Below are 26,990 nucleotides of genomic sequence, written 5' to 3' on the forward strand. Positions count from 1 at the left end.
GTGCTACCGATCAATTAATCGACTACAAAGGGGGCGTGGCAAAAGCTCTCAAAATTGGCAAGAATAAATCTGGGAAAACTGAAAAAATGGCCCGGTTTTATTTTTTTCTTTTATGAATTGCCTATTAATTTGTGTATTATAATTTGTCTAACTAACTAACTAAAATAAAAGATGTTAGAGTCCCGTTCTCCATGGAAAGCTTTGGCAGGTTGGCCCAGTGTGGGTAACTTCACTGGAAGCCACTATCTGCATGTTTCCAAACTTTTCCGGTGAGTGTGAATAGAGCCTATCAACCTGAGAACCTGAGTTTAATCTGTCTTTTTACATATGCATACCAAAAATACTTCAGCTAACTCATGTACTAACTTCTCCTTTCTGCTGTTGTCTCATAGAAATTCTTATTATCTAAATAAAATAATTAGTTAGCTAGTACACATTTAAGACTTCGTTTAAACTGAAACGAATCATCGTATCACCGTATTGGAAACGATTTGTGTCCAAACACGTCGTTTCTGTGTCCACAATTAAAGCCTTCCCTATCCACACAGTAACACGAAACCACCTGAAACACTAGTCACATGACTAGGCTGGTATCACGTCGTCAGACCATCACGTGGGCGGTAAAAACAAGGAAGTGGAGAACCGTGTCTAAAGTCCGATTTCAAGCCGAGGAAAATGCCAAGTGTGAAAACAGTCTTTTCGTAGCCGGACGACCTAGCAGGCCTACTAGCAAGTAGTTCTAGCTACGCGTCTTGTCACGTCTCGTCATTTGTCTCTGGTTTGTTCAAACTGTTTTCCGCAATAGCGTCACAAGACTGATGTCACAAACCCAGTGAATTAGGAAGGCACAAGTCACAGTGAGGTGGTCCAATAAGGACGCACCTAGAGCTCCTACGTCAGCATATCAACATTTTCAGGCGTCCGCACAGTGCCGGATCAGATGAATTCGTGCGAGCTGGTGGCACCAAATCGCTCTATCTCCATTTTCCATTGGATTAGGGTAGATGCACACCGCATCCACAACGAAAACAACTAGTGTGGATGGGGCCTCAGACTTCATTGATCGATTAAACAAATAATCGACTAAAGGACTACAGCCTTAACTGATAATGGATTTTAGTAGATCATATGTGATGATGAATGGAGAAGGGATGGAGAGATGTAGAGTAGTTGGATATGTTTTTGAAATTTTGGGTTGATACCCTTTTTTATATTAACCCATCCTGCGTTTGTAGCCTGTTTAGGCCTGTCATGATAACAAATTGTGAAGCACGATATATACAGCTACTGAGAAAAATTGTGATAAATGCAGAATAATCTCAATAAATAATTTTTTAAATAGACAGTATCATTAAAATGCCTGAGCTGCAACAGAGAAGCAACAGAATGAACCAATAATTAGCGATAGGAGTTATTTATTCGTCTCTCTACACAATCTCCCACTATTGCAAAGACAATGTACACATGATAAATACTGAGCCCCAAAATATATTGTTCCAGCTGTCGTATATTGAAGGATAAGTTGAGGCTTTATTGTGACAGGCCTCGGTGGAAATGAACAAAAAGTCTTCCAAGTCAGCAATATGTGGAAGTTTCATAGCAAAACATTAAAATAAAAATATAATACAGTAGAGGAATCCTGTCTGGCAAATACTGATTGCATTTTAAGAGATGGGTGACTGCTGCTTTTTGAAATGAATCCTCCATGTAACGTGTTGCTTGTGTGTTACCTCTTGTGGCGGGATGTCGAAGGTGATGGTGCGCATGTCCACGTTGATGAAGCTGTCGGTGCAGGGCAGGATGAAGAACAAGCCTGAGGGGGCACACACACAGACACGCACACACAATAGAGTTAGAGCAGGCATTTAAGTTTACGGTAACAGGAATGATGCAGACGCGCCCAAATCCAGCTCCCATGCTTGTTTTGACACGAACGGGCCATATGTTTTTCTGATCAGTTAATCCGCCCAACTCATATCGGGGAGACAGGATACTGCTCCAGACCTGTTCATCTTTGTAAAGTTTCATCAAAGCGTGTGATTCCATCAGCAAAACTTCACCTTGGCCTCTGAAAGTTGTGAAAAGCGCTTATAAACTCATCACGTAAATAATTAAGATACTCTGAGTGCATGAGGTAAATGAGGAATAACTCTGGACCACTGCAAACTGTTTAAAATAATATGTTTTCATGTACCTTATTTTTTGGACTATAAGTTGCACTTTTTTCATGGTTTGGGTGGTCCTGGGACTTATACTCCGGTGTGACTTAGATATTAAAATTCTCACACTAACAGCCGCGAGAGGCTCTAGGCTTGTGTATCAGTATCTGCTGCTCTTATTACTCCTGTACCCCTGTCACTTTGCCCTCTACTGGGCATGTCTCCTGCATGTGTCCTGCTGCTAGTAGTGAAATATTCAGCCGAAAACTGTAATCCAGCAGCAGAAAGAAAGAGGAAGAGGAAGCGGCGGTCCGTTTACCTCATGGATCTATGGCAGACATGTCAGACTCAGGCACGGGGGCCAAATTTGGCCTACAATATAATTATATTTGGCCTGCAAGATCATATCAAATATGTATTAGAGCTGGCCCGCCGGCTACAGATAGACTATAGAGACATTATTTCTTTAAAATGTTGTTATTATTTTATATTCTGGAAAGGTTTAACATTACATACCTCAAAAGAACAGAAAACATGCAGATGTTGTTGAAATTTGACAATAAATATTTAGTTTGGCCCATAACTTATATTTTAGCCCTCTGTGAATTTGAGTTTGACACCCCTGATCTATGGGTTTACCTCCGGAGGTCGTGGAGTTGCTCAGAAGTGACACTGAGGATGAAGAATTCAGTGGATTTAGTGATTTGGAGTGAGATGGAGAGTTTGGTAAACTTGTTCTGTTGTTTATGTTATAGTTTATCTGAAGAACTGTTCATATGTGACGTTAACAGTCTGTTGTTCTCTCTTCTATTGTTGTTACTACTTGACTTTCAACATGAAATGTCGGTTCCTGGTCTCTGATTTTATGAAATAAATGTCCTGCAAAAAGTGCGACTTATATATGTTTTTTCTTCTTCATTAGGCATTTTTTGGCTGGTGCGACTTATACTCTGGAGAGACTTATAGTCTAAAAATATGGTATTTAAGACAGTAAAAATCAGGTTCAGCTCTTTAAACTACCTTCATGACATTCCTAATTGGTTAAAGATAACATTTATTTCACTATTTTGAAAAGTAACTAGTCTAAATTATAGATCAGTGTTCTGAATGTAAGTAACTCATTTGTTCTGAATTTGAATAACTAATCCATTGTTATTTTGCAGCCTGTGTTCAGTAAGCAAACATTTAGCACGTACGCTAATGCCACAGTTAAAATCTCTCAGTCTGGACTCAGAGCACGGCCATCTGTTCAGGTGGAACCAGCAGCAGAGAATTCACTCATGTTTATGCAGATTAAAGGGGACAAACTGTGCTTAATCGTGTTTTATACGTGTAGATACAACCTTTAAGGCTGAACAGTATATCACAGTGTTGACTTTGGATTTAATCTTTTATACGTGATTTTATATGTGGTGGCAATATGGCAAATAAATCCTATTAGAATTTTAATTTCTTCCCGTGCAATAAAAGTGCTGTGCCCAATTTTTTATTAAAATTTTTCAAAACAGAAAAACAGAACGAGTTCAAACCAGCCTGCAACGGTCCAAAGTTATTCCTCAGTTCTTTCCTCATGTTCTTAAAGCATTACTAGTATTCTAATTATTCACCAGGCTGAGTTTTTCACAACTTTCAGAGACTTTCAGAGGTGTCAAACATGCTACCAGCTCACTTCCTGAATCCTGGTGGAGAAAACACAAATGTTACACCATAATATCACATATATTTCTACTTCAGAGTTAACTGAACCATACTGTAACTGTTAACAAAAGCTGGATATTCATTTTACTTTTCAGGCTAATCCGTGTATCATTCGTTCGTTTTTCAATATAAAACCAAAAATAAGAATACGAAAAAACAACAGTTTTCTTCATTATTTGTCTCCAAAACCAAAATGAAAAAACGGATAAAGATTCGTTTTTTCAGTTTTCGAATTTGTGTTTAAATGAAGAATGGAAAAAACGAATAACGGCTGTTTCCCGTTTACGTGACTTCCGTGACTGCGATGTTGGACTTTTGCACCGCGTACGGACTGAACCAGGACTGATCCAGGTCCGGGACCAGACTGGGACCAGAGCGGGACTGAGACCGGGACCAGAGCGGGACCAGGGCGGACTCCGAGCTTTGACTCCGAGCCTCAGCTTCGAGCTCCGGCCCTGCCGTGGGCTCTGAGCCTCCGGTCTGGTCCTGGTCTTGTCTCGGTCTCAGGCCAGTTCTGGTCCCGCCCTGGTCCCAGTCTCAGTAGCGCTCTGGTCCCGATCTGGTCCTGGACCTGGTCCATTTGAACCAGAAGCTCTTAGTTCGGTTCATTTTCGTTGGTGTGAAAGCGTCAGTTGGAATCTTTGCACCACCTCGGAACCAGCCGCGGTTCTTGAGCGTGGAGGACCGGAGCAGCCCGTCCGGACCTGTAGTCCACAGCGCATTCTCGCTTTCCCTGCACGGAACCAGCGCGCAGACGTTGACATGGAACTACTCAGACCGCTGGTCACGGTCTCATTTCCGCTCTGGTCCCGGTCTGAGTCCCGGTCTGGTCCCGTTCTCAGTCCTACTCTGGTTCCGGTCTGGTCCCGGTCTGGTCCTGGTCTCAGTCCCACTCTGGTTCTGGTCTGGTCCCGGTCTGGTCCCGGTCTCAAACCTGCTCTGGTCCCGGTCTGGTCCAGGTCTTTCCCGGTCTCAGTCCCGGTCTGGTCCCGGTCTCAGTCCCGCTCTGGTCCCGCTCTGATCCCGGACCTGGATCAGTCCTGGTTCAGTCCGTACACGGTGCAAAAGTTCGGCATCGCAGTCACGGAAGTCACGTAAACGGGAAACGGTCGTTATCCGTTTTTTCATTTTGGTTTTGGAGACAAATAATGAAGAAAACTGTAGATTTTTCGTTTTCTTATTTTTGGTTTTATATTGAAAAACGAATGAATGAATGATACACGGATTCGGGTTCAACAATGGAACTGTTATTTCAATTGTCCTAAATGGTAAAAGGTGTAATTATTCGGTTTCAAATATCCTCTGCAGAAAACTCAATCTCACTGTATCGCCATGGGCTCTTATTATGAACAAATACAAACCCTGACAATCCACTCAAGTAGCAACATGAGTTATAACAACAGCAGCAACATACACTTTAATACATTTACAGGAGCCACATTGTAACTTGAGATATTTACCGTAATTTCCGGGCTACAAGCCACTACTTTTTCTGACACTTTGAACCCTGCAGCTAATAAAACGATGCGTGGAATATATGGACGGATTCTTTGTTTGGCACATTGTCCATCCATATTTACTATGGTTTGGTAACAGAGGATGCGAGCGCAGTTGAGTGCAGGAAACGTCACTGTCTGTGCAGTTACACATGGATCTAGGGTTAACATGAAGTTGTTACAGTAGCTCGCAATATTGTCAGTGCAGTCAAATTGTTTATCGCCGTGTGATAAAATAAGTTATGATGTGCGTAAATGACGAGAAGAAACGTCTCAAACTTCAGTAGCCGGACATCCACTCAGACCTGATTGATAGAACTAACTCCGCCCCCGAGAGAGTCTGAAATCTGCGGAAATCCTCCAAGACACTGACATGATACAGACAGGACAGAGGCTCTGTCTGCAGGAGACATGCGCAATAGAGCACATGGAGAGACGGGGGTGATGCACTGAGGAAGATGTCAGTTTGATTGTGTTTTTGAACAGTTATTTTGTGCTTCACACACACACACCCTCCTCATGGAAAATACATGAAGATATGCAGATGATGCAGCTTTTAAGTTAAAGACAACTGATGTGGCTGTCAAAGAAGGAAACAGAGCTGCTGCACGTGAGCTCCACATCAGTGAGTCGATGGTGAGATCTTGGCGACGGCAGCGTGGCGAACTGACTCAAAGCAAAAAGATGACAAAAGCTTTCAGAGGCGATAAAAGCAGATGGCCCAAACTTGAAAACGTTCTTGAAGACGTGGACACCTGTAGCTTATATTCAGGTGCGGCCTATATATACGTACAATTTTAAAATTTGTTAAAATGTATTTGATGTGACTTATATTGAGATGCACTCAATAGTCCGGAAATTACGGTACACAGAAAGATGGTACACAAAATATATATATATTTTTAAATTAAATACCGATACATACTTTTTCTAAACAATGCCTGTAACACAGCAGTAAAACAACAGTAATCAGACTACGCCACTTGACAGAAAGAGCCGCTGTCCTGTCTCTATCATGTCAGTGTCTTGGAGGATTTCAGCAGATTTCAGAGTCTCCTGGGGGCGGGGGGATAGGTGTATCGATCAGGTACGAGTGGATGTCCGGCTACTCAAGTTTGAGACATTTCTTCTTGTCATTTACGCACCCACCTGTTTTTAACCCACTCACTAATGCATCATAAACTTATTATTACAATTTTGAAATTGTACATATAAAGGCCTGAATATAAGATGCAGGTGTCCTTGTCTTCAAGAACATTTGTCTGCTTTTATCACCTCTGAAAGCTTTTTTCGTCTTTTTGCATTGAGTCAGTTCGTCACGCTGCCAAAACCTCACCATCGACTCACGAATGTCGAGCTCACGTGCGCACGTCCGCAGCCACATCAATTGGGGTTAACTTAAAAGCTGCATCATCTGCATTTCTTCGTGCGTTTTCCATGAGGAGGGTGTGTGTATGAAGTGCAAAAGAACTTTTCATAACACAATCAAACTAACATCTTCCTCGGCGCATCACCCCCGTCTCTCTCCGTGCTCTCCCCTGTGCATGTCTCCTGCAGAAAGAGTCTCTGTTCTGTCTGTATCATGTCACTGTCTTGGAGGATTTCAGCAGATTTCAGACTCTATCGGGGGCGGGGCTAGTTCTTTCAATCAGATATGAGTGGATGTCCGGCTACTGAAGTTTGAGACATTTCTTCGCATTATTTACACATACGGGTGAAACGTATCCCCCTCACTAATGTTCATTTAGCATTATAACTTATTTTATCACACGGCGATACTAGACTGTATATATGAATGGACAATGTGCCAAACAAAGAATCCGTCCATATATTAGCCTTATCGTTTAATTAGCCGCAGGGTTCAAAGTGTGAGAAAAAAGTAGCGGTTTATAGTTCAGAAATTAAGGTATATATTACACAATAGAGCAGAGTGGAGATTTTCCGTTACAGGAAAGCTAACAACAACTAGGACAACGCACACTTCCTGAATATCACAAAATAAAATGCTTTTTAATTAGATGCAGATGACCTCAAGAGCTGATTATACAATATTACTGTACTGGGGCAAAACTGAGTACAGGACCTTTAATAACTTAATAAACAGTTATATGTCTAATGTCCGAAACAGAAGAGAGACAAATGGAAAAAGAGTGTATGGAGTGTATCAGTGTAAGCCTGTGAGGGTTTACAAGCACACAGCTATTTTTACTCCTCCTCATAAACAGTCCGCTGGTATTCTCTGGAGTCACGTTTCACAGTTTAGTTTGGACCAGGCCCAGCAGTCACATCCAATGGAATGAAACATGCCAAAAACTATAACATAAGATCGCTAATGGTTCGGGGCGACCTTCTATGGAAATGTGCAAGAGGAGTCAAATCAGGTCGAGTTATTGAAAGTCACATGGTCTGGTGGAGGAAGTGGTGGGAAAAGTAAACAATAGGAGCAGGGCTGGACCGCATATAATACAAGAATCTCAAGGACAGAAAGGGTGGGAAAGAAAATAGTGTACATTAGGGGAAATAAATAATATAAACAAAAGATAATGTTGACAAATGGGTCCAGTCAAGCAGAAGTAAACAGCAAGGCCAAAAATTCAAGTTAATTCATCTGATATAAAAATATATTCAACAGATACATATGTACTCTAGTTTATGAAGCTGTTTACCTTTTTTCTGTACCATTTTTGGTTCTAAAGTTACATACGTTTTAAACAGACCATGTATGAAACATGGAAAAAGACCTGCAAATCATGTAAATAAATGGATGTATTTCATCATATCTTGTGTTATTCCATCTTTGAACTGTTGATGAAGGTACATGATTTTTTAAAAAAAATGTATTTAAAATTATAAAAATTTGCTTGGAAGGACTGACATATTTTAAAGAAATAGTTTCCTTTCATTTTGAAGTAATATTAAAGTATTCGGAAGAAAAAAAGCTGACAAATGATGCAAAATCCTGCACCTTCTACTTGCTTGCACAATTTTCCCTCTGTTACTTTTCCCTCCGTTACCATGACTTTTCTTAATAAAAAATCTCATTACTCAAAAAGTAAGAGGTTTTTCAACCTAATCTTGTACCATATGGTAGAAAACTATATGAAGCAAATATTCAAACCAGTTTGTTAAGGATATGTAAGTGAGAACCAAGAGTTATCACTGTTTGGATTTATTGCCCAAAAAGTGCTGCATATTTCATTCCCTAAGTTACCGACATGAATTTTAAAATTTTTTGTCAACAACTTGAAAGAATATCACAGGTTTAACTTGACCCTGTTGGAGTGTAACTCTTTCCTACATTCTGATACTTTACTTATTTCAATAGTCCCTCTAGTTTCTGAATAAGAGACATTTGAATGTCAAAAATCTGCCCCTGTTTCCCTCCGTTACCACTTGACCGGACCCAAATGACAAATTGACAAATGTTGACGTTTTAGTTCATTTTAAAAGAGCTTATTATTTTGCATTTTTTGAATTGTAGCTGCAACCCCGTATATTCAGTTGATTTACATTTAATCAGTTTTACAGTGTATTCTATAATAAGGGTGTAACAATATTCAAGTCTCACGATACGCTCACTCACGGTAGGATATTTATTGTGATATTATGGGAAAGTTCATGATATGGTTGGGAGGCTCACGATATTACGATATTATACATAATAACAAGACTGACATTATAAAATGCTTTGACCAGTCATTTGGCACAACATTTACTGTCATATTCTAGGGATGTAACAATATCCAAATCTCACAGTACGATATTATCATGATATGCATCTCGCGGTACGATATTTTGTGAGATCCAAGAACTGCGTGTCTGACCTCCTGACTGGCAGTGTGGGGGCGCCCCAGGGCACTGTCCTCGGGCCCTTTCTTTTCACCCTCTACACTGCAGACTTCAGACACAACACGGACAGCTGCGTCCTGCAGAAGTTCTCTGATGACTCTGCCATCATTGGCTTCATCAAGGATGATAATGATGTGGAGTACAGAGGACTAATACAGGACTTTGTGGACTGGTGTCAGCAGAACCACCTCATCATCATTGCAGGGAAGACCAAGGAGATGGTGGTGGACTTCCGCAGACACCACTCTACTGCCCCCTCAGTGAACATCCAGGGAAGGGACATTGAGAGAGTGGACTCATATAAGTACCTGGGTGTTCATCTGAACAATAAACTGGACTGGACTCACAACACAGATGCACTGTACAGGAAGGGCCAGAGCAGGCTCTATCTCCTGAGGAGACTCAGGTCTTTTGGAGTGGGAGGGCCACTCCTGGAGACCTTTTATGACTCTGTGGTGGCATCAGCCATCCTGTACGGTGTGGTCTGCTGGAGCAGCAGCATCACAGAGAGGGAGAGGAAGAAGCTGGACAAGGTCATCAAGAAGTCCAGCTCTGTCCTGGGCTGTCGTCTGGACTCAGTGCGGGAGGTGGGGGACAGGAGGGTCCTGACTAAGGTCACCTCTATGCTGGGCCATGAGTCTCACCCCCTGCAGGACGCTCTGTCTGCTCTGGAGAGCAGCTTCAGTGACAGACTGATTCACCCTCGTTGTGTGAAGGGGAGTGTTACGTGCCACGGGAGCCTAGGGGGTGGCACGGTAACTGAAAAAGATGTTAAAATGAACCGGGTGTGGAACAAAACGGGAAGCGTGGTGAGGTCTTTCCTTCCTGCTGCTGTCAGACTTTACAACAAACACTGTTAACACTGAACATGTGCCAGTCAATTATATCCATGTGAAATTATTTTAAGTCTATTTTTAAATAATTTTTAAGCTATTATTTATGATCTGTGTTACCTTTTCCTGCTGTTCTGAAATTGCGCGTTGCAACACTGGAATTTCCCCACTGTGGGACTAATAAAGGCATATCTTATCTTATTTATTGCGATATTCTGAAGAGGCTAATAATTAAAGATGGGTCACTTTTTTGCTTTTAAAATACCATGACAAGATTTGGTGTGAATTATTACCATCATAATTCCAAGAATTCAAGTAAAAAACATATTTTTTCATATAACTTTATGTTGTCTGCACTGAAATGAATCATGGGATATTTAGTTCCCCATGTCTATAAGCTGTTGCTACTATAAAATCATACATTTAAGCAAAGAAACTTGTAATTCAAAATATTGTGACAGCCCACGATATTTTTGTGAGACTTTTGACGATACCATTTCACAATATTTTGGTTATTGTTACATCCCTATTCAATATCCATCTCCATTTAAAAGAACTGTGTGTAGTCTGCACTCATAGGCTGTCTATCCAATGTGGTAAACTTGCACAAAGTTTTCACTCTCATTGTCTTGATAAAACTAGCAGCACCCGCAAACAACTTCATCTGCATTTCCTCCTCCTCCTTTTGAGTGCACTTTGGCCAAAACACTCTGTTTTGGATTTTCATTTGATTCCAGGAGCAAAATCTGCACAGTGGCCACATGAGAGACGCTGATCTGACACTGGGACCAAAGTAGCAATGCAAGCACATTTCAGGCTGCACAGTTAGTCTAATAAAGTACATTTAAAGATGGGCCACAGGTGACTTTGTACAGAAAAAATAGTACAGAAAAAACAGTTCTAAAGTCTCAGTATATGGACAGGCCTCGTGAAAGCTTAGAACGTCCATAATTCAGGATTGGCTGCAGGTTCTGGGGTTTAGGTAGTGACAATTCAAATCAGAGAGAGGCATTTTAAGTTAAAACCAACTGGATTTCAGCACTGAAACTGACAACCCGAATCTTATTCTGCTTTCTGACTGGATTTCGTTTGAGAACCAAAACACCAAATTATAACAAATAAGTTGACCATCATGTCCAATGTTTATGTAATGAAGAATAAATCAGCTTTACAACTGCTTGACCGTGTCTGCCTCATATGGGGCCACCTAGTGCCTCCTCTCATTTTCATTTCTCGCCAACGACTAGATCAGGAATCAAAATACATTCGCAAAAAACACGGAAGAGTGAGTTCAGGCACCAGCCAATCAGCGAAGAGCCAACGATTCCCGAGATCGAGGATTTAAAGCCGGAACAAAGAAAATGTTTGGTGAATTTTATCAAGGGGAAAGACGTTATTGTCCTTCTTCCTACGGTATTTGACGCATTACGTATGTCACGACCAAATAGCAGCAATTGGTTAAATAAAAATGTACCCGCCTACCGTCGAGCGAACAAATCCTAATGCTGCAAGGTCAGGCTGATGAATCCGGCTAGCACAGATAGGGAATTGGTGAAATTTTAAATCAAAATCTTTCATACTGTTCCTTTAAAGTTGTATTGTATGGTAAATTGTCAGATGTCAGATGAAGGAAAGCAAGATCCAAGTCACCTCTCCACAGATCTGACCTGTAACTTGGCCTGGTGGTGTCACTACTAACATCTTCATGGAGATAGATATGTTCAATCAGTGTCATTCTTTGGTGTATTCCAGGCAAGGTAATAACATTTCCATAGAGACAAGAAAGTGGCGGACCCTCCACTACAAAAGTGACATAGTTTTTACTTATAATAAGCTCATAACCCGATCAAAAAGGCTCAAACAGAGAGCAGGATAGGCCAGCCCTCACACATCAAAACACTAAAACTCTAGTATTCAAGAGTTCACTTCAACACTTCTTCTGGAGGCTTTTAAAACCCAGAGTGGCCACGAGACTCTCCCTGAGCATGTATGTGGTTGTTCGGCTTCCTCTCTATGCTATAAAAAACAATTAGCCCACATGCCCTGCCCTGTAATGCTCCTTGTTAGCTTCCTTCCTTTCCAGCACCTAATAACATCTGTTGCCATAGTGACGCTGAGGGCATACAAGGCCGACAGGGACGAGACTAGAGCAGGATGATACATCTGTGCTGAAAAGGGCATCTGGGGATTGTTCAAAGATTTTTTTACTTTGAGAATGCTCCATACAGACACCAAGGAAATGAAGTGGAAACAGGACATCAGTATTACTGTGGACAATCTGTACTCCAGTGTTTTGAACAGTTTTGTACGGCACACTATTTTTGCAAGTGTATTATTGCAATATCAAATAAAGCAAGAAACAAAATCCTTTTACAATCCTACAATAAATAAAAAAAAACTGCTAAAAGTTTTTATTGATTTATCTTTTCTTCCCTAAAGACACTGACATGTTAGAGTGATTCATCAGCCGGTTTCACTTCGTAGAAACCGTCTGACCTCACACTGTTAGAATTTGTTCGCTCGACAGTAGGCGGGTACTTTTTTAATTTAACATAATTAATTTTATTTATGTAATGCGCTGCTAACGGGGCTAACTGGTATATTAAGCATTTCCCAAATCTCGTAGGAAGAAGGACAAAAACCCCTTGAAAAAATTCACCAAACATTCTCTTTGTTCCGGCTTTAAATCCTCGATCTTGGGAATTGTTGACAACACAATATATATGGCTCTTTGCTGATTGGCTGGTGCCCGAACTTGCACTTCCGGGATTTTTGCGAACTGTCTAGTGTATTTTGATTCCTGACCTAATTGCTGGAGATAAATTAAATTGAGCAGAGGACCTAGGTGGCAGGAGCCTGGCTACTGACATGTATGATATCTAGGGCTGGGTATCATTAAGAAGTTTCCGATACACATATCTCGATACATAGGCCACGATACGATACATATCTCGATACAGTGCACTTTCAATTCCATATGATATATTTCAAATCGATTCGATACGATTCAGTAAAAAATAATGGCTAAATGACGGCTGTGATTCTAAAAGTCTTTATCAAACCACGTCTTGTGCAAAGTTCATATGAAATACACCAATTTTAATCATGAAAGCAGTGAATATGTCAAATGTGTTGCATAAATGAGCTTCCTTCCACTGAACAAACAACAAAACTGTAGCGCTGTAAAGAAATAACTTAGGAAAATCTACCAAAAAATACTCTTGGCGATATATCGATACAGAAGTCCCTGATATCAATACTGTATCATCACATTAAACGATACGCTATATTGATATTTCTGCACACTCCTAATGGTATTCTAAGAATTTGATGAAACTGTACTAGTACTTAAGATATTGATTTTGTGTCATTATTTGGATTTGAATGTATTCTTTATTCAGAGTATCCCCAGGTTTGACTACTCCAAATTTAAGACTTTTTAAAGACCTTTTCAAAACCACTTAAATGAAACGAAAGACCAACATCGCACCCATTATGCGAGCAAAAAACACAAGATCCAATTCTAATATTGACCATTACTCAGTACTCTACTTAAAACAACAAAAAGCACTTTTATTATAAAATCTCATTCAGAACTCATTTAAGGTAGTATGCATTGCTCGTAAAATGGCCAAATCATCTATAACATTCTAACAAGAAAAATTAAGTATTGTTTGCACATGCTCCAAATTAGATGTTCATTCACGTTAGGAGTTAGAGTTGTTTTTTTTATTTCTTCCCTCTGTTTAGCATTGCACTGCAGCCTGGTTGAATAAACAAAAAAAATAGGCTAATGAAATTTAAGATCTTTGTGAAAAAAATAAGACTTGGACAACATAATTTATGACTTTTTAAGGCCTTCATTTAGGAACATGAAATTTAAGACCTTTTTAAGACTTTTAAGACCCCGCGGGTATGTTGTTATTACTGAAACACTGGACATGATGGTCAAGTTGTTTATGTTATAATTTAGTGTTTTGGTTTGCAAGATGATTATCCAATCAAAAAGCAGAATCAGCTCCCAATCATCAAATAAACCACAGCTCCTGCAGCCGATCATGAGTCAATCCTAATCCAGGGAGGGAATTCTGAAGGTTCACATGAGACCTGTCCATAAACTGAGAATGACACAAACTTGTACAGTATGTGTCCTCTATCTCCAGGTTAAGACTCTAGCAACACAGTGTGATATATGAAAAGTACATTTCATTTCAATATCATTTTGCTGTTTTTCTGGGACTGGGGTAGAACCAAAACTTTGATTCTTTCTGAACATACTGTCTAAAACAAGTCAGCTGTGTAAATTTTAGATGCCAGTCAGATACAATGATTTCTTCTCCAATTTACTACCACAAGACTAGAAGATAAAACTGGACATAGTTCCTTTTCCCATGCTTCCACCAGAACATCCGCACAAAGGTCAAGTGAACGCAATGCTTTGGGAGTTATACAACACAAAGGACTGGAGTTTTGTTTTGTTTTTTTATATATATATATATATATGTACAGGAAATAAAAAAATACCAGACAAATAAATATCTTCTAAATACTACTAATGGGTATTAGCAGATAAAACATAATTAGATCACCATGTTACCTTTTATTGTTTTAAAATAATGTATTAGGGTTCGATCAAGTGGTAACGGAGGGAAACAGGGCAGATTTTGTACATTCAAATGTCTCTTATTCAGAAACTAGAGGGACTATTGAAATAAGTAAAGTATCAGAATGCAGGAAAGAGTTCACTCCAACAGGGTAAAGTTAAACCTGTGATATTCTTTCAAATTGTTGAGAAAAAATTTAAAAACTCATGTTGGTAATGGAGGGAATGAAATATGCAGCACTTTTTGGGCAATAAATCCAAACAGTGATAACTCTTGGTTCTCACTTACATATCCTTAACAAACTGGTTTGAATATTTGCTTCATATAGTTTTCTACCATATGGTACAAGATTAGGTTGAAAAACCTCTTACTTTTTGAGTGATGAGATTTTTTTATTAAGAAAGGTCATGGTAACGGAGGGAAAAGTAACGGAGGGAAAACTGTGCAAGCAAGTAGAAGGTGCAGGATTTTGCATAATTTGTCAGCTTTTTCCTTCCAAATACTTTAATATTACTTCAAAATGAAAGGAAACTATTTCTATAAAATATGTCAGTCCTTCCAAGCAAATTTTTTATAATTTTAAATACATTTTTTTGGAAAAATCATGTACCTTCATCAACAGTTCAAAGACGGAATAACACAAGATATGATGAAATACATCCATTTATTTACATGATTTTCAGGTCTTTGAAATTTGGGAAATCATTTTTGTTCCATGTTTCATACATGGTCTGTTTAAAACGTATGTAACTTCAGAACCAAAAATGGTACAGAAAAAAGGTAAACAGTTTCATAAACTAGAGTACATATTCTATCTGTTCAATACATTTTTATATCAGATGCATTAACTTGAATTTTTGGCCTTGCTGTTTACTTCTGCTTGACCGGGCCCATTAACTTATTTAAAAGCTTCACTAGTTTCCCCTCCTTTTGCTCTATAGACTAAGTCACTCCCCCCTCAGAGAGTTATCACACCATATTCACATTGCTTCAGGTTTATCACGTTGTGTACAGTTTTGTATGTTTTTATATATGGAGAACTCTCATTTGGGACCATGGAGGACGTAAGCTTGTGGGCTCAACATTGCAGAGAATCTTAAAGCTGACCGTACCAAGGGAACAGAGACATCTACCAACTTGGAACTGTAAGTGGTGGCGAGGTTAAAAAAGAGAAGTCCGAGGCACCACGCGTACAAACATTTTAAATGTGTGTAAAAGTCCCTCAGTCGTCCAGGTAAAATCCGTGGCAAAGAAGAAATCCAATTTGTCAACTGGACAAAAGTTTATTTTGGTCGAATACGTTTCACGGCTCATCCAAGCTGCTTCTTCAGTTCTGGTCAGACACTGGTGGATATTTCCTTGTATATATGTCTGCAGGGAGGAGCTAACTACACTGAAACTACTCTGAAACTAACACACTACTTGTTTACAGTTTGTTTCTTAGTTTGGTCTATTGAACTGAAGTGTGGGGTCATATACAGGGTATCCCCAGGTTTGACTACCCCAAATTAAAGACTTTTTCAAGACCTTTTTAAGACCCCTTAAATGAAAATTAAGACCAACAGTGCAACCATTATGTGGGCAAAAAACACCGGATTCAATTCTAATAATGACCAACCAACTACTGTACTACAATCAAAGAGCCACTGTGGATTAAAGCTACACTTCCCCATGAATCATCCAACGTCTTCCTCCACTCTACTGATTGTTTACTCACTGCCGCCAGAAACCAAAGTACTGTTTGTGCATACTCCAAATTAGACGTTCATTCACGTTGCTTGATTTCACGTTGTTGTTTTTTCCTCCCTCCATTTACTATTTCACTGCAGCCAGGTTGAGTATACAAAAATAGAATAAAATTTAAGACCTTTGTGAAAAAAATAAGACTTGGACAACATAATTAATTTTGGAACATGAAATTTAAGACCTTTTTAAGACTTTTAAGACCCTTTGGCTACCCTGTATTAGCAGAATCATTCAGGAGCTTTCATACCTCTGGCCCTGACCTGGATCTTCCTATTGTTTTCTTTGTTTAGTTTTAGGTCTGAGGATCGAGTTGTAAATGGGAGACAGATGATGTCTGGGGGCCTCCATTTCTGTTCAAGGAGGGATTGTCTTTCCTTACAAAAATAGCCTCTTTAACTCCCCTCTCAAATCAGTTATTTTATCTGGCTAAATTAAACCAAAGAACCCCACACTCAGTGCAGTTCAACAGACCAAGCTAATAAACAGAAACTGTAAACAAGTAGGTCTTTTAATTTCACAGTACTGTAAATTCTGAACTATAAGCTGCTACTTCTCACACTTTGAACCCTGTGGCTAAAAAAAGATGCAGCCAATATATGGACGGTTTCTTTGTTTGGCACATTGTTCATTCATATATACGGTCTATGGTTTGGTAACACAGAGGATACACACAGCCTGAGTGCAGAAAACACCACTGTGCAGTTACACATGGATCTAGAGTTAACATGATGTTGCTACAGTAGCTCGCGATATTGTCAGTGCACTCAAATAGTTTATCGCCGTGTGATAAAATAAGTTATGATACTAAATGAACATTAGTGAGGGGGATACGTCTTGCCCGTGTGTGTAAAGGATGAGAAGAAATGTCTCAAACTTCAGTAGCCGGACATCCACTCATACCTGATACGACTACCCCCGCCCCCAAGAGAGTCTGAAATCTGCTGAAATCCTCTAAGACACTGACATGATCCAGACCGGACAGAGGCTATTTCTGCAGGAGACATGCGCAGTAGAGTGCGGGGAGAGACGGGGTGATGCGCCAACGAAGATTCTATTTTGATTGTGTTTTGAACAGTTATTTAGCACTTCATCCACCCACTAGGGGTGGGCGATATATCGATATTTTAAATATATCGAGATAGTTTTTAAACTCGATATGAATTCTGACATATCGTATATATCGATATAATGCTTATATTAAATTTAGAATTCGCCGCTTCGCTTGTTTACCTTCTCTCTCGTCGCCCGCGCGCCCCCGCCTCCCTGATTTTGTTCGCTCATGTCTCCTTCACTCGTCACTACCGCCTTGAACGCCGAAAGTTGGTGCCAGTGAAAAGCTTCAAGCACCACGAACCTTTTCAACCATTTACAGACAAAACCATCAGCAGCACATCCTCATATTCCACCGAGTCGCGTCCTTTAGTCCAAAAGAAGCTAAATGAGCTGAGCTGCATGAGAAGTGCGCTGTTTATGCAAATGAGCCATGCGCTTAAGTTTCGTTTCTGTAAAACGTAAACACACGTGCGCAAAACTGCATTAAACACATTATAATGTCAAAATGGCTGATGTGGCTCTAGAGTCGTTGTGCTTTATATATTGTAAAGTTTAGTAATGTAAAGTTTATTTGTGGAGAAGATTTTAATGAATAATCTGCTGCAGTGTCACTTGAAACGTTGGGTTTGATCTGCAGTGGATTGTGGGAAACCTCAGAACTCCTTACTGCTGGAACATGGATCTAATAAAATAAGGAACATCCTGAGTTTCTTCTGCTGAAGGAGCTCATGGTTCTGGTTCTGGTCTGGATAACAGAGTTAATGCAAAGATGAGCTTGAGTTGAGTTGTTTTATCTATGAATGAAAAGAAGGAAATATGTATTATTTATTTTATTTACAGTTAAATTATTATTTATGTAATTAGGTTTTTTGTAATCTTAAATGTTCCTATATGAATTGCTGACCTCTTACACTTCAATAAAAAAAAAGGACCTTGTGGAATTTGGCAGATTTGTTTTTGCAGTTTTCAGTTTTAGGGGATTATTTTTTCTTGAACATATATCGAGATATATATCGTATATCGAGATATAGCAAAATATATCGAGATATATTTTTTGATCCATATCGCCCAGCCCTACCACCCACCCTCCTCATGGAAAACACAAGAAGAAATGCAGATGTTGCAGCTTTTAAGTTAACCGCAATTGATGTGGCTGTGGAAGAAGGAAACAGAGCTGCTGCACATCATTGAGTCGATGGTGAGATTTTGGCGACGGCAGCGTGACGAACTGACTCAATCCAAAAAGACGACAAAAGCTTTCAGAGGTGATAAAAGCAGACGGCTCGAACATGAAAACGTGGACACCTGCAGCTTATATTCAGGTGCAGCCTATACATGTACAATTTTAAAATTTAGTTAAAATTTAGTTGATGTGGCTTATATTCAGGTGTGCTCAATGAGGAGACAGACTTTACTCCGGTCTCATAAATTGACCTTCCACATTTAGTTCCTCGTGATGATGCCTTCACTCAGCACCACTTACAGCTCCACGTTGGGAGCTGTCTAATCTCTGTTCTCATCCTCGAAGATCATCTGTGTATCCCTCCACAAAGCCCCACCTGTTTTCGTTGTCCAACTGTAAGAAGGGTTTGAATAGTGCATGGGAGAGATCACTAAATTACTGAAACATGTATGGTTGTAGAAAGCTTTAAAAAAAATCTGCATCCACTTTAAAGAGATATAACTTTAGACAGTTGCTTTTGGACGGTAACCATTTTCCATGATTTTTAACTGAGCCAAGCTGAAGCATAATTCTCTAAATACTAAGAGAGGATGTGAGTGGGGGTGTCCTGACCTGGTCCTTTGGCTCCGCCCCTCAGGATGCGTCCCAGGCGAAAGATGATGGCTCTCTCGTACTCCTTGACGATCTGCACACACACAACAGGAGGACAGTGAAAACAGCGTGTGTCTCCATTGTCTGACATGATTATATTAGACCAGCAGCTCTTGGGTAAATACAGGAGCAGCTGCTGTACAAGCCCAGGGTTACGGGGATATTTCAAATGACTGACAAAAACACTAAGGCAATAAGAGCAAAGCACATACTAGAAAGTAAACATTATTCATTTGTTAAGCATTAGAACATGAATACATTTATTTTTAGGAAGGTAATTTTGTGTAGCCACTTCATTGTTATTCTTAGGGCTGGGAAATTATTGGATTTTTTTTCTAGATCAAGATTCAGTCATGTCAGTGGTCAATGATCAGGGTCTTTTTTAATGAATGAATGAGTTCTACAGCCTTTCACATGCTTTTACTGAGAGAGTTCAGACTTTCTGTTTTAGATGAAGGTTTGTGTTGTTTCTGTTCATGAAATGAACACTGAAAGGTACTTTCATATTGTTGTAATAAATACATGAATGGAATGATTTGATTCTTTTCTTTTTTCTTTTGCCAAATGGCCGTAACCTGGCTCACACGAGATTGATGTGTCACTCTGAATAAAGTTCTACACATTATCATTCTGCAACAGGTCTCACTGAAAGTGATCAGGAAACACAGAACGTCATCATGATGATTTGACTCTGATTGGTTGAAGTGTCACAACAGCAGAACAAGCTGAGGACTTAAACTTTAGTTCCATCCAGCTGAGAGAAAAGCACAGACATCGTCTCTGTCCACAAATGCACAAAGCTCTTACCTTCTGTACATTTTTTCACAAACTAAAAAGTCTGTATTGAATAGGCTGAAGTTTGTCTGTCTGTGTGGTTTGTTTTGGTTTGTTTGGGCGCTTCACATTTGGCTTCCACTCAAACTTCAATGGTGCGACGTGATTGGTCACCCACCACCTTTTGGGCCCTATCGCACAGGCGGGGGCCAATATACTTCATGAAAATCCACCTTGCTGTGAGAGGTTAACATGGCCCTGGCCAAGCTGCTGGTATTCTTTTTGTGGTAATGTTGAAAACTGTGGAACATTGGACTTATTTGTTGGATTATGTCATTTTAGTAAGGCTGTAACTTCAGTCTACATTCTATACCAAAAATGACTTATTATTACTATTATTAATTAATATCAAAACTCAAAAACTTTCCATAAGTAGTATTTTTGACATTCTATTGTCAAAAAAAATACTATTTTCTATTTTCATAGCATAAGGTGCAATACATTTTGTGAATATATTAAATCAATATCACAACAACTACTAAAAATACTATTTTATTTATTTTAAGACATCAGAAGATAATTAGGGGACCAGTGTTAGTCAGCCCTGAATTACACAGAGGCTGTCGAAGGGTTCTGTTTTTACTCTTCATCTTGTCCTGTGAGAGCAGTCTGACAGGCGCCATGGTAACCAGATTATCAGGGGTGCACACTGTGGAGGAGGGGAGAAGGAAAAGGAAAGGAGAGGGGGAGAAAAGGAGGAGGTGTCAGGAGAGGAAGAGGAAGAGAGGAGGAGGTGACAGGAAAAGAGGAGAAGAGGTGACAGGAGTGGAGGAGATGGGGAGGAGGGGAGGAGAAGGGGAGAGGAGGCTAACCTTGATGCACATCCAGATGGAGATGGGCAGAGTGACCAGTGTGAGCAGCATGGAGAACAGCACCAAAATCCAGCCGCACAGCCCGATGTCCGAGTCCGGGTGCTCCAGGGCTGAAAGGAGAACGGGCAACATTAGCCTCATGACAGAGACAGTACATGGACATATCACACGTAAATGTTCACAATCTTTCTCTTGTTTTTGATTATTAATTATCTGAAATTGTTGCCATGGTAATCCACTTATTATAATCAATGAACACATTTGAATAATTTTTTTCTGCTTCTAATTCCCCTTTTTGGTTGGTTGATGTTTTTAAGAAATAATATGAAAGTGGTGTCATTATTTTCTGTCGTTTAAGTGAAGTGACTGTACTTTGAGGTGAATTAAACACATGGAAATTGAAATATACTTGTATAAAAGTGTCTTGCCTGAGAGCGGAAGAAATAGAACTTGCATTTATAATTACCTGGCTGTTTTGTAGACGTGTGTTTGAACAGGTTGCATAGTAAATATTAATATTGTCTTTTGAACTTCATTTGTCCTGCTAATTTATTCTTTCTTGTACGTGTAATTTGAGAACCAGTGTGGAGCAGCTGTTTAAATTTCACTGTGCAGTTAGTTGTGCAATGACAATAAATCAGTGCTACTCACTATTTTTTTCACAAGAGCCACAATGGAAAAGCAAAATCAAGAGGAGAGCCACTTATACCCAACATACGCCAACATACCAAGTCACCTTTGCAAATGTGCATTTCTACAGATAACATCCCACAAAAAAGAAACACAGCCAATACATTTTCAATTCAAACCATATTCACCTTAATACTGGGAATTGAATGGAAGCTGCATAGATAGTAGATTTATATATTACATTTTCTTAATTGATTGTCAAGAGAATTAATAATCTTAATAATACTTAAGTAATAAGTACTTAAGTGAATATTAAAATTATCATCATTATTATTACTGTGACTAATCTGCATAAATAAACTCAACTTTGCAACATATAAACCGTGACCACTCTAGAGTCACATCAGCCCGTTTGACATTATAATGTGTTTAATGCAGCTTTGTGCACATTTGTTTACATTTTACTGAAACTAAACTTCAAACCACATGACTCATTTGCATAAACTATAAGCGCTGATAAAAACAGCTTTTTCCTTGAGCGCTGGTGTGGTTCAGCTTCTGTCAGACTAAAGGACACGACTCAGTGGAATATGAGTGTTCTCTCTGTGACAGAGGGACGGTGATGATGATGGTGAGTGTGTTGTGTGTGTGTGTCGCGTTGGAGATGGTTCATATTTTCAGAGATCAGACGTGTGCAGGTTTCGCACAGCTCTTTATTTAACATCATTTCCCTCACTTTATTTATTTTGCTCACTTTATTTAGATGATGTTAATCAAGAGCATGGACTACGTGCGGGTCAGGCAGTGGGTCGGGTACAATATTTTCAAATAATTTTTACGGTCAGAGTTGCGGGTTGGTTAGTTGAAAGTGTCGGTCGAGTCCGGGTCATTTATACGTGGACCTGCGCATCACTGGCTGCTGGTGTCACAGTGCCCCCTTTAGGAAACACCATTAATTAAGCCTTGGTTTATACTTAGAGTAATGCAGATGTTTGTGTTGTAATGTTCACTATATGTTTATAGCATATTTGAAAAACTATATTGGCTGTGTTACTATTGTGAGCCACCAATTAAAGCTTGGTGAGCCGCATGTGCCTGCAAGCTGTGCCATGAGTATTCCTGTAATAAAGGCATTCTCATTCTGATGTAAGTATTTGTTGCACCAATATCATGTAATCAAGTTGTTCTCTATCATGGGTCAACACCTGTGCCAACACTTCAAACTGAGTCATGTTCCTCTGTACTGAAAACATGGCAAACTAGGCTAGGTTCCTCGACCAGGGTTGAATTGTCAGTCTGTGCCGACGCTTTCAACTCAACCACGACAGAGGAACTTGGCTCAGCACAGATGTTGAAACTTGATAGAGGAACTTCTCATTCTGAAAAGTTAAGGCCGCCGCACACTACAGGATTTTCTGGTTTTAAGCGATTTTTAAACATGCGACCAAAAGCGCACACCACAGACACAAGGAGAATCTGATGAGACTTAAAATCTCTGATCGTAAAGACTGCAGCGGGATATGACTGCGGACCACAGGAAACAAAGTGAGTGCGATCACGTCAGCTGTTTCCTGTCTACAGTAAAATTCAACTTATTCCACTCTGCCTTTCGTTTAGATTGTGACAGCGTTTTTAAGCCCCAAAAATGCTGTCACCATCTAAACGAAAGGCACCTGCAATAAAATATTTTGTCCTTTTTACGCGCAAGCGTTCTTGTGTAAACAGGCCCTGAGACTCTTAAGTGTTCAAAAGATCAAAGCTCTGCACTTCGAGTTTAGATACAAGTCAAAACTCTGTAATTATTTGTGAAATGTGGTGCAAAACTTCAAATACAGGATTTTTAAAGCAAAAAAGATTGGCGATAAAGTATACAGGAGGTAGAGTCACTATTGCTAATCTGCAGCTTCACCTCGATCCGTGCGCTGTGTGGATGTAAACAGACACATGTGAGGAACTACTCTCACCTTTTTACTTTTAAAGAATGCCTCAAACTGGATTAACAATGCTGTTTTGAGGACTGGATGTCATTATTTGCATACAAATTCTATGGATAATGTGGATGTGATGCACTTTAAATTTACCACATTACGAGAGGTGAGGAATAAAGTCTTCTCATTATTTTCGCTATATCCTGAGTTTGTATTTTGCGTCTCTGTGTCCGTCACTCCTTTGCCCCTGACGCTCTGTTTTATTGGTTGTTACTGTGGTTTGGTTGTTACGATACGACAGAGCAGCTCAGAGTCACACTGACACCACACACGAGGAGTGCAGCAACATCAACATCGCACATGACCGGGCACATTCTCCTGTAGTGTGTGGTGGCCTTAAGTCTAGATGTTGAACCATGATAGAAGAACACGGGTCCGTTTGACGTATTAGCTCAGATTTTGTCCCATGACTGAGAAACGTGGCTCCACTATGATTATTAACATATTTGTTGAACCACGTCAGAGGAACATTTCTCAATCATGGGTCAAAATCTGAGCTAACTCTTCAAACTGAGCCATTTTCCACTGTTGTTCTAACACTTGTAACCGAGTCAATAATAACAAAGGCATATTTCTCAATCATGGGTCAAAATCTGAGCTAACACTTGAAACTGAGCCACGTTCCTCTATTATTGTTCAACATCTGTACTGACATGTCAAGAGATCGACTGATCCTGACACTCCGGGTTTGTGATGGGTGGTAATAATGAAATTGTGAAAGGAGTGTGTAATTAAGGAAAATTGTTATGCACTAGACCCATTCATGTCTAACATGCAAGTCAATATAGTCACATTTTCTTTGTGTTTTGGACATTTTTAAGCAGCTTTTCTGTATTTAACCTAAATAAATGACAGTTTATGTCTTGCTTTACTGTTAGTAGGGATCAGATTTGTCAAAAATAGAGACACCTGGGACATTTCTTGTATAAAACTGGGACAAATCACTAGTTTTGTATTAATCTGCTGGGACAGGGGACATTTGGCTCAAAACTGGGACTGTCCTGAGTAAATAGGGACGTCTGGTCACACTAGGCACTGTGTAGTAAGAAAAAGTCCTTTATTACTGCATGGACAGTGGATTGTATGGATGGGCATTCGATTACATTTTCTTAATCGATCATTGGGAGAATTAACGTAAGATTTTCAATTAATCATTAATGTTTTTATATTAAAATGATCATCATTATTCATCATTATCACTATTACTAATCTGCATAAATAAACTCAACTTTGCTATTAGCGCTGCTCTTTATTTAACAGTCATTTCACTCACTTTATTTATTTTGGCTACTGCTGTGTTGACAAGACTGAAAAGTATCTTTTGGACACATGCATTTTATGTTGCAGTAACCGGGATACTGCGTTTACATGCACCATGACGGGACACAGATGTGCATGTAAACTAGGGATGGGCATTCAATGAAATTTTCTTAATCGATCGTCGGAAGAATTAACGATCGATTATCGATTAATCATTAACTTGTTTATATTAAAATGATCATCATTATTATTACTATCTGCACTACTAATCTGCATAAATAAATTCAACTTTACGACATATAAACCGTAACGACTCTAGAGCCACATCAATCCGTTTGACATTATAATGTGTTTAACGCAGTTTTGCGCAACTCTCACAGAAACGAAACTTAAAACCGCATCGCTAATTTACATAAACTCAGCCAAGATAAAACTACAGCTCTTGTGTCGCTGATGCGGTCAACTTCTGTTGGATTAAAAGACATGACTCAGTGAATACAGGTTAGTGTGACCATATTTGCGTTTGTCAAAACCAGGACAGCGTACGGGGGGAGGGAGGTGGGGACTCGTCATCGACATTGCACGACTCTCACCTGGTAAAACTTTTTCCCTCTGGACACCGAAACATATGTGCTGCTTTATACACTGTGCACATGGACTCACACTTGTCCCGAATGCAACGGAAAGCGTGGAATTTCTTGTACAACTCATCGTTAAATACACATTTGCGTTGCAGACTGACCAACTGTTTGTGTTTGCTCGCTCCTTCTGAGTGCAGAGAGACACATGTACGGACCCCTGTTTGGTCACGCTACGCACAGCAACCTACATTCGGTTTGTCGATTAAAATGAACGTAATCGATGAAATTCTTAATGATCAATTATCGATTAATCGATTAATCGATTAATCATGCCCATCCCTAATGTAAACACACTCATTGAGTGGTACAGAGTCTCCAAGGAGGTGCCAGATCCCAAACGTGGCACTGTGAGGCCACAGTTCCAGTGTTTGTGTCAGACGCAGCCACGTCTCCTCACGCTACTCTGCTCACAGCAACATGCATTCAGTTTGTCGATTAAAATGAACGCTATCGATGAAATTCTTAACGATTAATCGACAAATCACGCCCATCCCTAGTGGATAGTGTCGCGTTGGCTGTCCATGTCCATGCCCTGGATCTCTACTTGACTGCTGTGCACATCTTTTTGGAAAAAGTGATGTACAAAATATAAAAGTATGATAAACTGCTCCACTGCGTTCTCTTGAAAATTTTTAAGGCGACATCTAAGATTTGTCACAGAAAAGCATGGGTTTTTCTTAACTAGGATGAAAAAAATTATTTTGCCATAGACCACTGAAATTTGGTACACATATTCTCCACTCAAGTCAATCATATTCTGTCATTCACAAGCCTGTTTTATTACAAACTGGATAAATAAGCTGTGCAGTCCCATTTTCTGCAGTGTCTTCTTTGTCGTAAAGTGTTCAAATAAACCTTCATGCATATTCTAGGAAGTAGGAAGCTGGCTGCATACCAAATACCCCAAAATATCGGCATCTGCTAAAGATTTAAGGCAAATAAAATGTGCAAATATCTGTCTGCGTTAATCTAACTGGGCCATGTTCCTCTGTGAGCTCCACGGTTCAAAACCAGGTACACCCACTTAAAACCACACACTGGAAACTAGAGCACGAACTTTCCCCTGTAGCATTGTTTGTGTTTAGACCTAACCTCAAATCTTTTGTTTTCTGTCAAAAAAAAAAAAAGAACTTTACCTCCCACGGGGCTGTCCCAAATGCATACGAAGTTGTGTAAAAGTAGCATGACTGGGAATTAAGTAAGCTTCTGATTTACACAACTTTTACTATAAAACAAACCGCCACATTATCCTCTTTTTAATGTGTAGCAGTCAGAGGAGCTAAAAGAATGTTAGTTAATATAAAACAGCCAATAAGTTTAAGATTAAGGTCCCCGTGCTACCTTAGGGTCTCTGTGCCATACAAACCAAGAGCTAAAATGTGCGAGGAGGTTAAGTTAAAGACATCAAGAGTTGAGAGCAGATTTGATGTCTTGTCTATGAAGCATCACATGAAATCCCAAAGCAGCCTCCACCACCTCTGATGCTTCAGACCTTTTCACATGCAATCATTTCACTTTATTACACCAGGAAAGTCATAAAGGGCTAGACAATT

At 39.7% G+C, this 26,990-nt stretch overlaps 1 protein-coding gene across 3 annotated transcripts in view; it reads right to left on the reverse strand.

The window, feature by feature from the left end:
* The window catches only part of stom (stomatin), a 52,173-nt gene that overhangs the window by 15,998 nt on the left and 9,185 nt on the right, over positions 1-26,990 (reverse strand). For all 3 annotated transcript variants that reach the window (XR_008632174.1, XM_020919269.2, XM_020919268.2), the window contains 3 exons: positions 20,919-21,028; positions 19,234-19,306; positions 1,731-1,813 (listed from right to left, as the gene is read on the reverse strand). Coding sequence is in view for 2 of the 3 variants with exons in the window: in XM_020919269.2 (XP_020774928.1) it covers positions 1,731-1,813; positions 19,234-19,306; positions 20,919-21,028 (266 nt within the window). In the remaining variant the exon portion in view is untranslated. The remainder of the gene's footprint in view (positions 1-1,730; positions 1,814-19,233; positions 19,307-20,918; positions 21,029-26,990) is intronic.

This window comes from Boleophthalmus pectinirostris, unplaced genomic scaffold (genome assembly GCF_026225935.1).
Source record: "Boleophthalmus pectinirostris isolate CB_2022bp ecotype Guang Dong unplaced genomic scaffold, ASM2622593v1 HiC_scaffold_18, whole genome shotgun sequence".
NCBI lineage: Eukaryota > Metazoa > Chordata > Actinopteri > Gobiiformes > Gobiidae > Boleophthalmus > Boleophthalmus pectinirostris.